Source organism: Zootoca vivipara, chromosome 9 (genome assembly GCF_965207765.1).
Source record: "Zootoca vivipara chromosome 9, rZooViv2.hap1.1, whole genome shotgun sequence".
Lineage (NCBI taxonomy): Eukaryota > Metazoa > Chordata > Lepidosauria > Squamata > Lacertidae > Zootoca > Zootoca vivipara.
The window spans coordinates 59,553,647-59,568,049 of record NC_142592.1 but is presented as its reverse complement, the minus strand read 5'-3'; the positions used below and the strand labels follow the sequence as shown (position 1 = coordinate 59,568,049).

General features: G+C 46.3%; 1 protein-coding gene across 5 annotated transcripts in view; it reads left to right on the top strand.

Annotated features, from left to right (window-relative positions):
* The first annotated feature begins 387 nt into the window (after positions 1–387).
* Positions 388–14,403, top strand: part of LOC118091072 (solute carrier organic anion transporter family member 1C1-like) — a 30,645-nt gene continuing 16,629 nt past the window's right edge. Inside the window, exons 1-6 of one of the 5 annotated variants that reach the window (XM_088652456.1) lie at positions 388–525; positions 8,274–8,419; positions 8,650–8,791; positions 8,913–9,045; positions 9,943–10,070; positions 14,184–14,330. In XM_088652456.1, the coding sequence (XP_088508582.1) occupies positions 8,309–8,419; positions 8,650–8,791; positions 8,913–9,045; positions 9,943–10,070; positions 14,184–14,330 (661 nt within the window). In that variant the 5' untranslated portion in view covers positions 388–525; positions 8,274–8,308. Of the gene's footprint in view, positions 526–5,427; positions 5,561–8,269; positions 8,420–8,649; positions 8,792–8,912; positions 9,046–9,942; positions 10,071–14,183; positions 14,331–14,403 lie in introns of those variants that run through there. The other 4 variants (XM_060279156.2, XM_088652455.1, XM_060279155.2 and 1 more) reach the window with 4 other exon arrangements.

The window sequence follows — 14,403 nt, the reverse complement described above, 5'->3', positions numbered from 1 at the left end:
ATTTTGTTTGCTCGTTTTTCTGCTCTGGCCTCCGGCCAGGGTGAGGAGTACACCTGTTCGCCGTGGATTTCATGAGACGATCACCTGTCTGTGTAGAGGGAACAGTTCCACCTTCTCTTCCACCTGATGCCCCAAACCTCAGGGCTGAATAACTTCCAGGCTCCCACCCCTCCTTCCCCGCTTTCTATTCTCCTTTCCTTTTTCAAAAAGGAAAGGAAATGTTGGAAACATGTGGTTTCTTTGGAATAGCTCGCCTTGCTAACTTTGCAGGCAATTTGCCAGCTTAGCAGCCATGCGATAATCTGCAGTTCATTTAAGCAAGCAGCAGCAACAACAACAGAAAATGGCTTTGCTTGCGTTGGTGGTTATAGGGGAATTTGGGAAGCGCGGGAAGCCAGCCGTGTTGCAACACAGTGGGCTGGTCTCCACCTTTTAAAGGAGGCTGGTCCCTGACAGTGACGTTGAACTCTCTCCTCCTTGCTCCAGAAGTAACAAGAAACATTGCTTGACTGACCAGGGGTCCAAGTAAGTTCTCTCTGTCTGCTTCTGCCCAGCTCTTTCTGTTGCTTCCATTTAATGCTCTGACACTTTGAGCACTGTGTTGTCGAGCAAATGCAAGGTGACCTCTTGACGGAGCTCCGCTTTAAATGGACAGGGGACTGTTGTTCTTTTCATCCCACAAAAGCCTCTTTTTTTAGCACGCTCATGAATTGTGACTTGTTCAGGCCTCTCGGCCACTGTTTGCTGTCTTATTTTTAAATGCCTATTTTTGTGTTACTTGCTCAGTAGGGCTTTAACTCCGTGGCAGAACCCTTGCCTTGCATGGAGAAAGGTCCCAGGTTGAGCTCTCAGAGACCCTCTGCCAGTCAGTGCAAGCAATATAGAGCTGGGTGTTCTCTGTATAAGGGATGTTCCCCGTGTTCCTTCGAGGGAAAGACCTGTAGCTCAGTGAGAGAGCATGCAGGAGATCCCAGATTCAATCCCCGACACCTTCAGCTATCACTCTGAATGTCCCCTGCTGGAAACCCTGGAGAGATGCTGCCAGTCAGTGCGGACAATACTGAGTGAGGTGGACCAATGGTCTGAGTCAGGATAAGGCAGTTTCCTATGTTATGAATATTGATGCAAAATAGAACTGCCCCAGCTTTCAGTCTGTTCAATTCAAAATGTAGGTGCTTATCTTTGAACCTGAAACCCAGAGACCTGCCATTAGGGCTGTGTTGGGGGATTGCAATTCTGTGGATTGAAATGCACAAATCCGCAGATCCTGGAAGGAATCGTTCTTCAGGTTTTGCACTTGTTTGCACTTTCCGATACAGTTCTTGGTGGGAGAGCATGCACACAAAAAGTGAGAAAAATAAATAGGCAACGTTTTAAAGAAAAGGAGAAAAATGGGCTGAGTTCTGTTGGCCAATCCCCTTTAAATCATGCAGGATTATTCATTGACTGCTAATCTCCAGATTCAGGGGTGGAATGAGCCTGGAGAACCTGGTTGTTGGGGCACTGGCATGATCAGGTAAGGACTTTGGGGCAGATGTCCAGAGTCCAGCGCAATGAGTAGGAAGGCCACCAAATTAATTGGTTCTGGTTTACCACTTTTTGGAGTAAGTTTAAAAAAAACAAACACATTACCATATAAGTCAGGGGCATGAAACCATGCAGTCCAAAGGTTAGAATCATAAAGCGAAGGGGGGAGGGGGGAGAGGGAGGGAGGGAGGGGGAGAGAGAGAGAGAGAGCAATGAAAGAGAGTCAAAGATGGTTGAACCAGGCTTCTGCTAGGCAGGTGTAGGGCAAAGCAGTTTTTTATTTCCTATTTATTTATTTCATGAGATTTATATCATGCCTGATTGTAAAACCACCCACCCAACCTCAAAGCAGTTTACAAAAAAGAATAGAGCAATATTATTCATTGAAACAATTAGAACATTCAAAGAATTAAAACCACCAATAAACTAAAAACACATCAGGATTGTAAATATCCAGATGTTGTTGTTGTTGTTTAGTTGTGTCCGACTCTTCGTGACTCTTTGTGACCTTCGTATCCAGATAGGCTTGTCTAAACCAAAAAGTTTTTAGCAGGCATAAAAATAAAATAAAAAATACAGCGAAGGCCCCTGCCTGATATCAATTTGCAGTGAGTTCCAAAGTGCTGCTAGGCTAAAAGATGGGTTTCTTATGAGCGCAAAGCGACTTTTGAACTCCTATCCCTTCCCAGGGATTGTGTGCAGTGGTGTCCATTGGGAGGGTGGAAGACCAACAGCAGGTGGAGCCAGAACCAAGGAGAAGTGAAGCCAACCGATTTCAGTCTTGTCCCCATCCTCCTCGCCTGCTGAGTTCTGCAGGAGGCAACCTTGAGCCTGAGGAGGGGGGAGTTGACAGGCAGGACCCCATCCCTGGACTTGCTGAAAGTAAGAAGGCAGGCAGCAGTTGGTGGGGCAGAACCTTGTTCACCCACGTAGTCCAGCCTCCATGCAATGATTTCCTCACCATTGGCAATGGCGGAAGAGATATTCACTATTGCCAGCTCCAGGGTTGCTGTGGTTTCCTTCTTGATTTGAAGGCAGGTTTAGCGGAAGATATAGGTACTTTATAGAATTGTAGAGTTGGGAGGGACCCCAAGGGTCAACAAGTCCAACCCCCTGCAGTGCAGGAATCTTTTGCCCAACATGGGACTCGAACCCATGGCCCTGAGCTTAAGAGTCCCGTGCTCTACCAGCTATCTGCTTAATTTCTTTCTCTGCATCTAAGGTCTAATGCTACATTTGGCCCTTGCAACTCAGAAACCATGGGTTGAGTTACCTAAATGCATCACCATTTGTAAGGCACTCACATGATGATTTGATTGAACAGTATACAAATCTTGCTTGTGTTTGGGTATCGCTTGCCGGCTTCCCACAGGCAATTGGTTTGCTATTGTGAAAACAGGATGCTGGACTAGATTGGACCACTGGCCTGATCCAGCAGGGGTGTTCTTATGTGCTTACACTAAATAAGAATAAGGAATTATTATTATTATTATTATTATTATTATTATTATTATTATTATTATTGACAGGGGGAAGCAAGCAGCAATGGGAACTCTCACTTCATTTAGAGAGAAAAAATAGAAACTGCTTAATTGATCGAATGAACCAACTTCTAAGTGGTTGACACAAACCAATTATTAATAATGCACAAATGCACAAATAATACACAAATATTTAAAACAAGCTTAAAGAGCTAAATTATAACACTTTCCTTTGTGCCCTCTTATGGGAACCCCAGAGGCATTTGGCTGGTCATTGTTGGAAACTGGATTAGAAGGGCATTTTGTCTCATTTAGCTGCAATTTTATAAGTGCAAGAGGTCCCCCCCCCCTTGTTTTCCCCCTCCACACCATTCATGATATTAATAGAGATTTTTACAACTTGACAATTGGGCGAAGAGGAAGAATGACTTACAAGGCATGTTGGAGAATTCTGAAGAAAACGGAAAGGGAAGTGGAAATTCTTGATGTTGGCTTCTTTGTTCTATGACCAGAGCAGAAACCAGTGCAGGGAATATGAACAGTGTTTTCTGTGGTGTTGCTTTTAGTCTGCAAATGGTACAGAGTTGATTGTGTTCCCCAACCCGACCCCAGATCTGCATTGTGCTTCCTTTGCATTGTGTTGAAAGGGGTGCAATAACATAAAGACAATGTAACTTGCACAAATCGAGCCATTTTGCCACAGTGGGCAGCGAGATTAAGAAGGTTTAGGTTTTGGCCTAAGACGAACTGCAGTGGAATGGAAACAGCGCTGCATGCAACGAGTACATGGTGGAATGGAAACAAAGCCTTCTTACATGCCTGCTTAGGAGGCTACATGCAAGTCCTAGCAATGGTCATTTGGGTGATCCCATTCACACATGCAAGCTATTTCGCAATGCAGTGGCTAACCTGCATGTGCAAAGCTAGTCTTGGGTTAGGCAGAAAAACATTTGTTTTGATCCAGCAAAGCCTTTGAGGCTGTAGTATACATGTGTGAGCACAGGCCCACCTAGCTGTTGGCTGCAATGGCTTTCACACCCCCTACTTAATCCCACTTGCACAAATGCTCTGCTTGCACATGAAAGTGTAGACAGGTTTTAGGATCTGAAGCAGTGACTTGCCCCAGGCAGCTTGTAAGAATTGGCTTCTTAGAGTACACCGAGGGTAGCCCTCCAGATTCTGCTGGAGACCTCAACTCCCGTCACTCCCAGCCAACATGGCCAGGGGTGATGGGAACTGGAGTCCAGCTGTCAGGGGGACGCCCTACAGAGAGCCGCCCCATGTCATCCTGACAAGCTCTTCACCCAGCGTCAGTACGAGCAGCGAGTCAGGAGAAATGAATGAGGAAGTGAGCAGGGAGGAGAGAGGGCTCTGCCAGGTATCGGAGCCCCAGCGCCGCTATGAGAGAGGGCCAGGGGAGGAGGAGTCTGGAGAGATGTCGGACACAGGGCCACCAGAAAGGAGACCGTTCCCTCCGACGCCTGAATTGAGGCATGCGCCCACCTGTAGGGCCAGGGGGCAGCGCTTTTATGCTGGGCGTGAACCCGGAAGAAGCCATTGCGGGGTTCTGACACGGACTAGGCAGTCATGTTTGCTGATATCTTTGCACTGTAAATAATATGCACAAGAAAACTCTGAAAGGCAAGACGGAGTGGAGCGTCTTTACTCAAGAGTAGCTGCAGACAGCTCTGACACCAGCAATATCTGGAGGGGCCCACATTGGCTACCTCTGGATTAGACCATCAGTCCCACTCCGCTGACTGGCAGTGGCCCTTCAAGATTTCAGGAGGGGTCTCTTCTCTCCCTCCCCCTGGAAATGCCACGGAGTGAACTGGGGACATTTTGCATGCAAAGCACGTCCTCTGCCTCTAAAAGAGATACCCACCCCTTATTATTTGCATCTAGGACTGTAAGGTACATTGCATCTGAATGAGGAGGTTCTACTGAGCAAGATGTTTTGCTGCCACTGGGCTGGAAGCTGAATGTTTCTGGCAAGAGGAGGACATTTTCCACCACACCTGAAGCAAAATGCTAGTTTGTGGGGGACAGGGAGGGACAGACCAACCACGTGGCATTCACACCTCTGTTTTCCTACAGAGGAACAACTTGGGGTGGGGGCACTCAGGAAGAACAGCTAGGGGGGCTGTCAGCCATGCTCCTCAGCATCTTCTGCTTAAGGCAGGTTGCTTCACTTTGGCTAACGGTAGGGGAGGCCCTGGTTATCATGATCTATCCCACCCGGGGCTGATCTAATCACTCCCAGTCCCAGCCCCACGGAGTTATAAACCAGTCGTTCTGCAAATCGCCCTTCTGAGTTGCTGCAAGGGTCAGGGCACTTCGCACATGGGGCTGTTACGGGAATGACTGTGGGTGTTCCCTGGTGAGAGCAGGGAGGTCCCGGGGTGGGGAGAGCTAACCTTTCCCTCCTTTTTAGTCTGAGCTTCATTTGGGAGCGAGAGCAGCAGAAGCGAGAGCAATACAACTCCCTATAAATACATACTTGGCATAATTAGTAGGTAGAAGTGGTTCTCTCTGGAATTTCTGTATTTCAGGTCTGTGTTATTCCCCACATGTTTTCTGCTTTGGTTTCTATTTACGTTTAAAGAGATACTTATCTAATTGTAATCTGGGGGACTTTAACATGCAGGTTCTTTTGCTTGTGCTTTGTGTATTTATTTGTGATTTTCTTTTTAGGGTGTTGCAAATCCTCTGAGATTTTCTGTGCTAAATGGAGCAGATTCCTAAATAAAGAATTCTGCTCTTTTTTTTTTTTAAAGAAAAACACCATCCAAGTCATATAAGATCTTCTGTCGGTTGTTACCATTTGTTAGATGTTGTGTTTTTAGTTGTGATAATATTTTATTTGCTTTTGAAAAGTTTAGAGTTTGTTTTGTTTCTTAAAAAATACTGAGTTCCTTTGGGAGGAAGGGCTGGACAAAATTCTAACGAAACAGAAGTGTTGAAGAGTTCTGTGAAGCATCTGAACCTTGCCAATTTTTAATTTTTTTTTATCTTGAGCAGAATTTGGGTGCATTCCTCTGGTGAAATGCAGTGACAATTGTGCTGTCAAGCCATTCAAAGAAGGGGAGGAATGAATTGAAGCGCGAAGAAAAGGAGGGCTGGTCAAAACGTTTAAAAATTAAAAAATTATAAGAGGTCAGATTCTCTGGCTGGTTAATCATCTGCAGAAGATAAAGGGACCCAAAGTGTGTTTGCTCTGCATTGCAACTGAAGTTTGTTTAGAGATCTTCAGCATGGCTTGCTTAAAAGGTTAAAACTCTTGCATGCAAAATGCTGACGTGGCTGATGTTTGAGGGCACAGAACTGTGAAGTCAGGCCTTTTTTGGCTGCAAGTGGAATTTTAAATAGTTTTTTTTTTTAAAGAGATCTACTTGGCAACAGGAAATGGTCAAAATAAACCCCAGCTCCAGAGCTGAAATTGACAGGCAGCACAAGCTCTAAAAAGAACAGTTGGTATCTTGGGAACTTGCTGCCGTGGGATGTTTTAATGGCAATTTTTAATTTGACTTTTAGCTATTGGTATGAGTTGTTTTTAAAAAAATATAATACATCATACCTCCGGTTACAAACGGGATCTGTTCCGAAGGCCTGGCCATAGCCCCGGAAATTTCGTAACTGGAGGCGCCCTTCTGCACAGGCGTGAGGTGCAGTTCAGCGCTTCTGCCCATGCATGTGCAGCGAAACCCAGAAGTATACACTTATGGGTTTGCCACGTTTGCAACCTGAGGATTACGTTACCCGAAGGTAACATCACCCGAGGGTCCACTGTACACTGGCAGCATGTACTGCTTCTATTTACTTGGACATCAACAGAGCCATACTGTACCGTTAAAATAATTACTGTACCACAAAGTTATCCAGAGTTTTATCTCAGGAGGGAAACTCGGTGAGAGAGAGCAATCAAAACAAATTTAGTTGGAATTAAGGGTGACAAACAGTTCTCCCTTTTCCATAAAAATTTATGGAAGCTTTTTCATAATACAATAAAGTGGTACCTCGGTCGGTTTTCGAATGTAATCCATTCTGGAAGACGGTTCAACTTCCGCAACATTCGAAAACTGAGGCGCAAAGGGCTTTCTGCAAATTGAATTGAGAAAATTGAGAAACACTCAGCGGAAGCCTTTGAAAATGGAAGCATTTACTTCTGAGTTTTCGGTGTTCAAAAACCAAAACGTTCGACTTCTGAGATGTTTGAAAACCGAGGTACCACTGTACTAATTTAAATAAAAACAAAAAGGAAAGAGAAAAGAAAATGCAAAGAAAATTCAAAGTGTTGGTGCTGACCTTTAAAGCCCTAAATGGCCTCGGTCCAGTATACCTGAAGGAGCGTCTCCACCTTCCATCGTTCTGCCCGGACACTGAGGTCCAGCACCGAGGGCCTTCTGGCGGTTCCCTCATTGCGAGAAGCCAAGTTGCAGGGAACTAGACAGAGGGCCTTCTCGGTAGTGGCACCCGCCCTGCGGAACACCCTCCCATCAGATGTCAAAGAGAAAAACAACTACCAGACTTTTAGAAGACATCTGAAGGCAGCCCTTTTTAGGGAGGCTTTTAATGTTTAATAGATCACTGTGTTTTGTTTTTCTGTTCTAAGCCGCCCAGAGTAGCTGGAGAGGCCCAGCCAGATGGGTAGGGTGTAAATAAATAAATAAATAAATAAATAAATAAATAAATAAATAAATAAACTCTTGTCTCACACAGAAAGGGGTGGAGCCTCACAGCTTTCACTTGGGAGCTTCCCTTCTCCCGGTTTCCCAACCTGGAAGATCTTCCCCTTCCTTGCATCTCACAAAGGGTCCTAAGGGTGACAGACAATTAAATTGAGCAATCAATAACAAGATTCCTTTTCTGCCAGGGATTCTCCTGGGGTCTGCTTGCCAGTAGTGAGCAGGGCTTGAGCAAGCAGCGAACAGGTCTGCAATCAAAAAGCAAGCAATTGCAAAAACAGACAATGGGTACAGCTTTTACCTGTGTCTAGTAAGCTACATTCCAGTCACCGAAAAGTTGCACATCTCTGTGTTCTCTATCCAGGCAAGCATAAACCTGGCACTACCAGGACCTCTGACAGAGGCAGCCTGTTGATGTGACATTGCTCTGTGTAAACAGCTGAGGGGGCTCAGATCCAAATCTCCCATTTTGCATCCTAAACTGAAGCCATGCTGAAGGTTGGGACTCAGTCCAATACATGAAGAGCTATCAATAAGGAAATGACGTAGATGTTTTTCCTATTCCCCCCCCCCCAGACAGAAAGGTCTGTGTTCTCAAGCTAGAAGATCGGCATCATGGATGGAAAAATGGTTCTGCAGCAAACTAAAGACAGCCCCCCATTCTTGGACAAAAGCCATGGGTCGCACCTGGTGAAGAGAGCATGTCTTCCTGTTTCAAAGCTAAAGGTAAAAACCTCCCTTTCTCTGCAATAAATGGCAAAAAATCCCAGATGGTTCAAAAGCATGGTCCCTAGCCTTGTCCCCCTCAATTTTCCTTCCACATATTAAATTGTAAGCTCCTTGAGGCCAGAGACTTGTCTGTTTTTATCACTGTAACGTTCAGTGGTTGAGATGTTATATTATCTAGAGACAATACCTCCTTTGTCAACTCACGTTTTCCTTTGTGTTCACCCCAGATATTCCTCGGGGCACTGTCGTTTTCCTTCTTCTCCAAAGCATTTACAGGAAGCTACATGAAGAGTGTGATGACTCAGATTGAGAGGAGATTTGAAATCCCATCGTTTGTGGTCGGACTGATCGATGGAAGCTTTGAGATAGGTATACCCATTGCCTCCCCCCTTCCACAGGAGGTAACCTACCGTAGTTTCACAACCTTCTGCCTCTCCCTGTCTCTCTCCCCAACCCCCGGGAATTCATCACATCTCTTCTCCTGATGTAGGAAACTTATTGGTGCTGATCTTGGTGAGTTACCTGGGGCCGAAAGTTCACCGTCCAAAGGTGATTGCGGTTGGGTGCCTCATCATGTCCCTGGGATCGTTTGTGTCAATTGTGCCTCACTTCATAATGGGCCGGTAAGTACAGCATCAACCTTACCAGCACCCCCAGTGAGATAGATGCCTTTCATCAGGGAGGGTGGTCCATGGGCCAAGACAGATGAGCATCAAAAAGAGGACCAGAGTGTTGTGAATGCTTTGTAGAGGGAAGGACTATAGTTAAGCAGCAGATCAATCCTCAGCATCTCAAAGTTGGACTGAGTGGAGTGAACCATATCTGAAGCCCCAGAGAGTTTCTGCTGGGCAGCGTAGACATTTGTTTTGGCCCTGTGTTGTTGGCAAGAGATGCCACTTCATTGGAGCTCTGCTAGAGAAGTTTGGGCATACCAAATATCAAGCATAGCCAGTGGGCATGACAGCATTTGGGCTGTGGCCAAGAAGCCTTGGTTGGGAGGTCATGGGTATATGCACCATAGTCTGGTTGCGATGGCACCGCTCCCACGAGGGGAGCAGGACAAAAATCAGTAAATAACTAAGTTTTCCTAAGTTTTGGGGAAAGAGCAGTGCATCATTCTTATGACATTGCACCCTTTGCCATGAAGCAACCATCAATTGTCTCATTGTCTCACAAAGCAGCTGCCAATAGGGTCGTAGTAGAGCATCTGCTTTGCATGCAGAAGATCCCATGTACAATTTTCAGCGGCATTTCTGGCTCGGGCTGGGGGAAACACCCTGCCTGCAACCCTGGAGAGTTGCTGCCTGTCAGTGTGGACAATGCTGAGCTAGATAGATACAATGCTTTAATTCAATATACAGTACCGGTAAGTTAGCTCCCTATGCTCCTATGTACCACTCAGAATTAAAGGATTTTGATAGTATCATCATCATTATCATCATTGTTATTATTAGCAAATATTTTAAAACCGTCCACATTTCCATCACATGACATTTGTTTCTTCCTTCTTCTTTTTAAAGTTACAATTACAAGAGCATTGCGGTTTCTGTGACCAATTCTTCTGCCAGTGTGTCGGCTTGCACAGCAGCCATTCCTCCCCACCATGCAATAGATGACTTGGAAAGTTTTCGAAATGCGAGTGCTCTTGGTAAGCAAAACTTTGGTGGCTCCCGAGGTGGGCTGTGTCCCAGTCTCTTGGCGTGCACATGAAGAGATGCAGGACATGTCTGTAATTTAATCATGCAGACTTGACCTTATGCCACCTACACCTCTTTATGTAGTACTGTGATTTTCCAGGCTGAACAATTCATATTCTCTCGCAACAGCCCTCTAATATCAGCCTCTGTTGTAGCCATGTTCCTGATAAGAACATTTGTATGAAATGATGGTCGCATCTGCACCATTCATTCAAGCCAAACACCTCCCAACCCCCCCAAAATCAAGGGAACTGTAGTTTAACCCCCCCCCAAGAGCTACAATCACCAGCACCCTTAACAAACTACAGTTCTCTGAATTCTTTGGGGTGTATGTGTGTGTTTTGAATGTGCTTTAAATGTATTGCTGAACGCACATTGATCTCTGAGCAGCAAGAGACTTCAGCGGTTTCTGTGCTTACCCAGGTGAAGGACAATGGAAATGCTGGTGTCCTTGGGATATATGGCTTTATTTGCACACCTATACAACCTGAACATAGGATGGAGGGGCTCACAGCATTCACACTACAATTGATCTTGCTTCCTCATTTGGTTAGCCCCAAGCCTCTGCTTTGGGTCTCCAGCTTCCAGCACCAGCCAAAACTTACACAGCTCCTCTTGGCCTATTGTTCTCCATCATAGGATGACGTGGCTTGAGCCAGGTGAGGTGATGAAAGCCTTACCCATTTGTCTCTATGGCAACATGCCTTTGGACATGTAAACTATGGTACTTAACTGGACAGCTATGACCATTCCCTTAGCAAAGGAACTAGATGGACCTGTTTACCAGGTTCCCTCTTATACATCCTACCTGCACAGGATACAGGATTGCAGCTTTGGAAGGGACTGCCGGGTATCATCCAGACCATGTGACTGACAGTTACAAGAGATCTATGTCCTCTACGGCTGCTACAGTTGCTGCTGCAGGCGCAGCATCTCACTCCTCTTCAATATCGCATGCCAGACCAATGCTTTCAGTTTTCAGTTTTCAGTGTCTAGGTTTGGCTGGCGCTGAACATCTGTAGCTGAAAAATCTGTTTCCCATCATCATTCTCTTTAACTGAGAACTCCGCTGGTCGAGTGTCCACAGAGCAGTGCACTTCGCAAGCTCACTTTTTCTATCAGCAAACTTGGATGGCTGAGAGCCGGCGGGATTTAAGCCAGAACCAGGTCACTGGGGGACAAGTAGACTTATGGGGAACTCCAAGGATTACAGGAATATAAAAAACCGAAATAAAAAGTTGGGAAACAGATCGGGAAACAAAAGCTAAAGGCTCAATGAATCATAGAATCATAGAGTTGGAAGAGACCACAAGGGCCATCCAGTCCAACCCCCTGCCGAGCAGGAAACACCATCAAAGCATTCTTGACATATGCCTGTCAAGCCTCTGCTTAAAAACCTCCAAAGAAGGAGACTCCACCACACTCCTTGGTAGCAAATTCCACTGCCGAACAGCTCTTACTGTCAGGAAGTTCTTCCTAATGTTTAGGTGGAATCTTCTTTCTTGAAGTTTTAATCCATTGCTCCGTGTCCGCTTCTCTGGAGCAGCAGAAAACAACCTTTCTCCCTCCTCTATATGACATCCTTTTATATATTTGAACACGGCTATCATATCACCCCTTAACCTTCTCTTCTCCAGGCTAAACATACCCAGCTCCCTAAGCTGCTCCTGAAATAGTGATAGTACAAGCAGCTTTTCTTCTTTATCTTTCTGACTTTGTTTTTGTAGTTTTTCTTGCTGCTGTCCCAGCTGTTGGCCACTAAGCAGAAGCATGCAAATGGGTGGGTGGGGCTAGAGGCAAAAGAGGGCAGAACAGCAAATGCTCATTGTACCGCTGTACAGTAGGCTAGTTTCTAAAACACACACACACCTGTATCCTCCACCCAGGCAAGCAAGAAGCGTGATCACCAGAGCTCAAGGACACATTCCACACAGGCAAAAACACCCATGGATGGTGCAAGGGAGACAGTGATGGGATATTGCCTGGGGAGAGTCACCTGGAGGGCCACATTTGACACGCAAGGCAGACATTTCCCATTCCTGCCATTAAAAAAGGTGTATGCACTCTATTCTATATTGTCTCCCTGCTTATTTAACTTATATGCAGAATTCATCATGCGAAAGGCTGGACTAGATGAATCCCAAGCAGGAATTAAGATTGCCGGAAGAAATATCAACAACCTCAGATATGCAGATGACACAACCTTGATGGCAGAAAGTGAGGAGGAATTAAAGAACCTTTTAATGAGGGTGAAAGAGGAGAGCGCAAAATATGGTCTGAAGCTCAACATCAAAAAAACCAAGATCATGGCCACTGGTCCCATCACCTCCTGGCAAATAGAAGGGGAAGAAATGGAGGCAGTGAGAGATTTTACTTTCTTGGGCTCCTTGATCACTGCAGATGGTGACAGCAGTCACGAAATTAAAAGACGCCTGCTTCTTGGGAGAAAAGCAATGACAAACCTAGACAGCATCTTAAAAAGCAGAGACATCACCTTGCCGACAAAGGTCCGTATAGTTAAAGCTATGGTTTTCCCAGTAGTGATGTATGGAAGTGAGAGCTGGACCATAAAGAAGGCTGATCGCCGAAGAATTGATGCTTTTGAATTATGGTGCTGGAGGAGACTCTTGAGAGTCCCATGGACTGCTAGAAGATCAAACCTATCCATTCTTAAGGAAATCAGCCCTGAGTGCTCCCTGGAAGGACAGATCGTGAAGCTGAGGCTCCAATACTTTGGCCACCTCATGAGAAGAGAAGAATCCTTGGAAAAGACCCTGATGTTGGGAAAGATTGAGGGCACTAGGAGAAGGGGACGACAGAGGACAAGATGGTTGGACAGTGTTCTTGAAGCTACGAACATGAGTTTGACCAAACTACGGGAGGCAGTGGAAGACAGGAGTGCTTGGCGTGCTATGGTCCATGGGGTCACGAAGAGTCGGACACGACTAAACGACTAAACAACAACAACAACAACAACATGCACTCTATACCTGCTGCCTTGAGAGACATCTTCAGGAGAAGAAAAGGCTAAGGAGCTAACCCTACGCCATGGGTCGGCAACCTAAGGCCCATGGGCCAGAAGTGGCCCACAGAGGCCATATAACCGGCCCACAAGGCACCCCCAAACCGAGCCGCCTGCTCGGCAAGTCCCCACATGCTGTGCTAAACCAGTGCAGCGTGGTGCGGGGACTCTGTTCCACAGCTCCGGAAATCACTTCTGCGCATGCCCAGACACTGGAAACTGCATCTGTGCATGCCCAGATGCCGAAAATCATGATTTTTTTTGCATCTGGGCATGCACAGAAGTAATTTCCGGCGCCGCAGACACGTGTTTTCCGGTGTTGTGCTGCGCTGGTCCGGCCCATGGAGGATCTCTGCTGGAGTGATCCAGCCCATGCCCAGTAAGCCTTACCGACCCCTGCCCTACGCAAATCCGAAGTCCTTAAGCTGGTTGGATGGTGCCTTTTATGCCTCCTTCTGGCAACTCCTGCAGCCAAGCTGGTACCAAATATATTGCTCTGCTTTCCTTTGGACCACATCAGTGAGGCTGAGAGGGGAGTCTTGTCAACTGGGCAGCCCAGGACCTCCATACACACTGCCCAGGCTTGCGCCCTGGGGAGGTCACTTTAGTGATCCTAAGGCAGCAAAAACAACATGGGAGGCAGCAGTTATGAGTTATTGGTCTCTGCAGCCACAGCAGACGCTGTGATCCATGGACTTTCCTTCCTTGGGTGTTTTTACGCAGAGGTTGGGTGGCTATTTGCCATGGGTGCTTTAGCTGAGATTCCTGCACTGCAGAGGGTTGGGCTAGATGACCTTTGGGTCATCTCATTCCAGGTCTACAATTCTATGATTCCGTGAGACAGGTGCTCTAGATCTCATTGGTGAAATGGCACGGCAGTGGGAGTGGTGGTGGAATCTACCCATCTTTTGTTCTGTGCCACCTCCACAGTTTGCATCTCTGCCCCCCTGACCCTTTGAAGCTGCCAATTGCCCTGCAAGGGAAAAACAAATGGGGAACAGCAGATTCGTTCACCAAGTTGTGTGCCTTCCTTTGCCTGCAGGCTGTGAAAAATCGACAAACTCCTACCTGTGGCTGTTTGTCCTTGCTGGGAATATTCTTCGTGGAATCGGTGAAGCACCCGTGATGCCCCTGGGGCTGTCTTACATCGATGATTTTGCCACGGAACAAAACTCGGCCTTTTACATAGGTAAAATAAGTGAGGCGATCCCATCCCGTTAAAGATCAGAACTGGGTTGAAAAGCAGCCTTCTGGTCTGCATT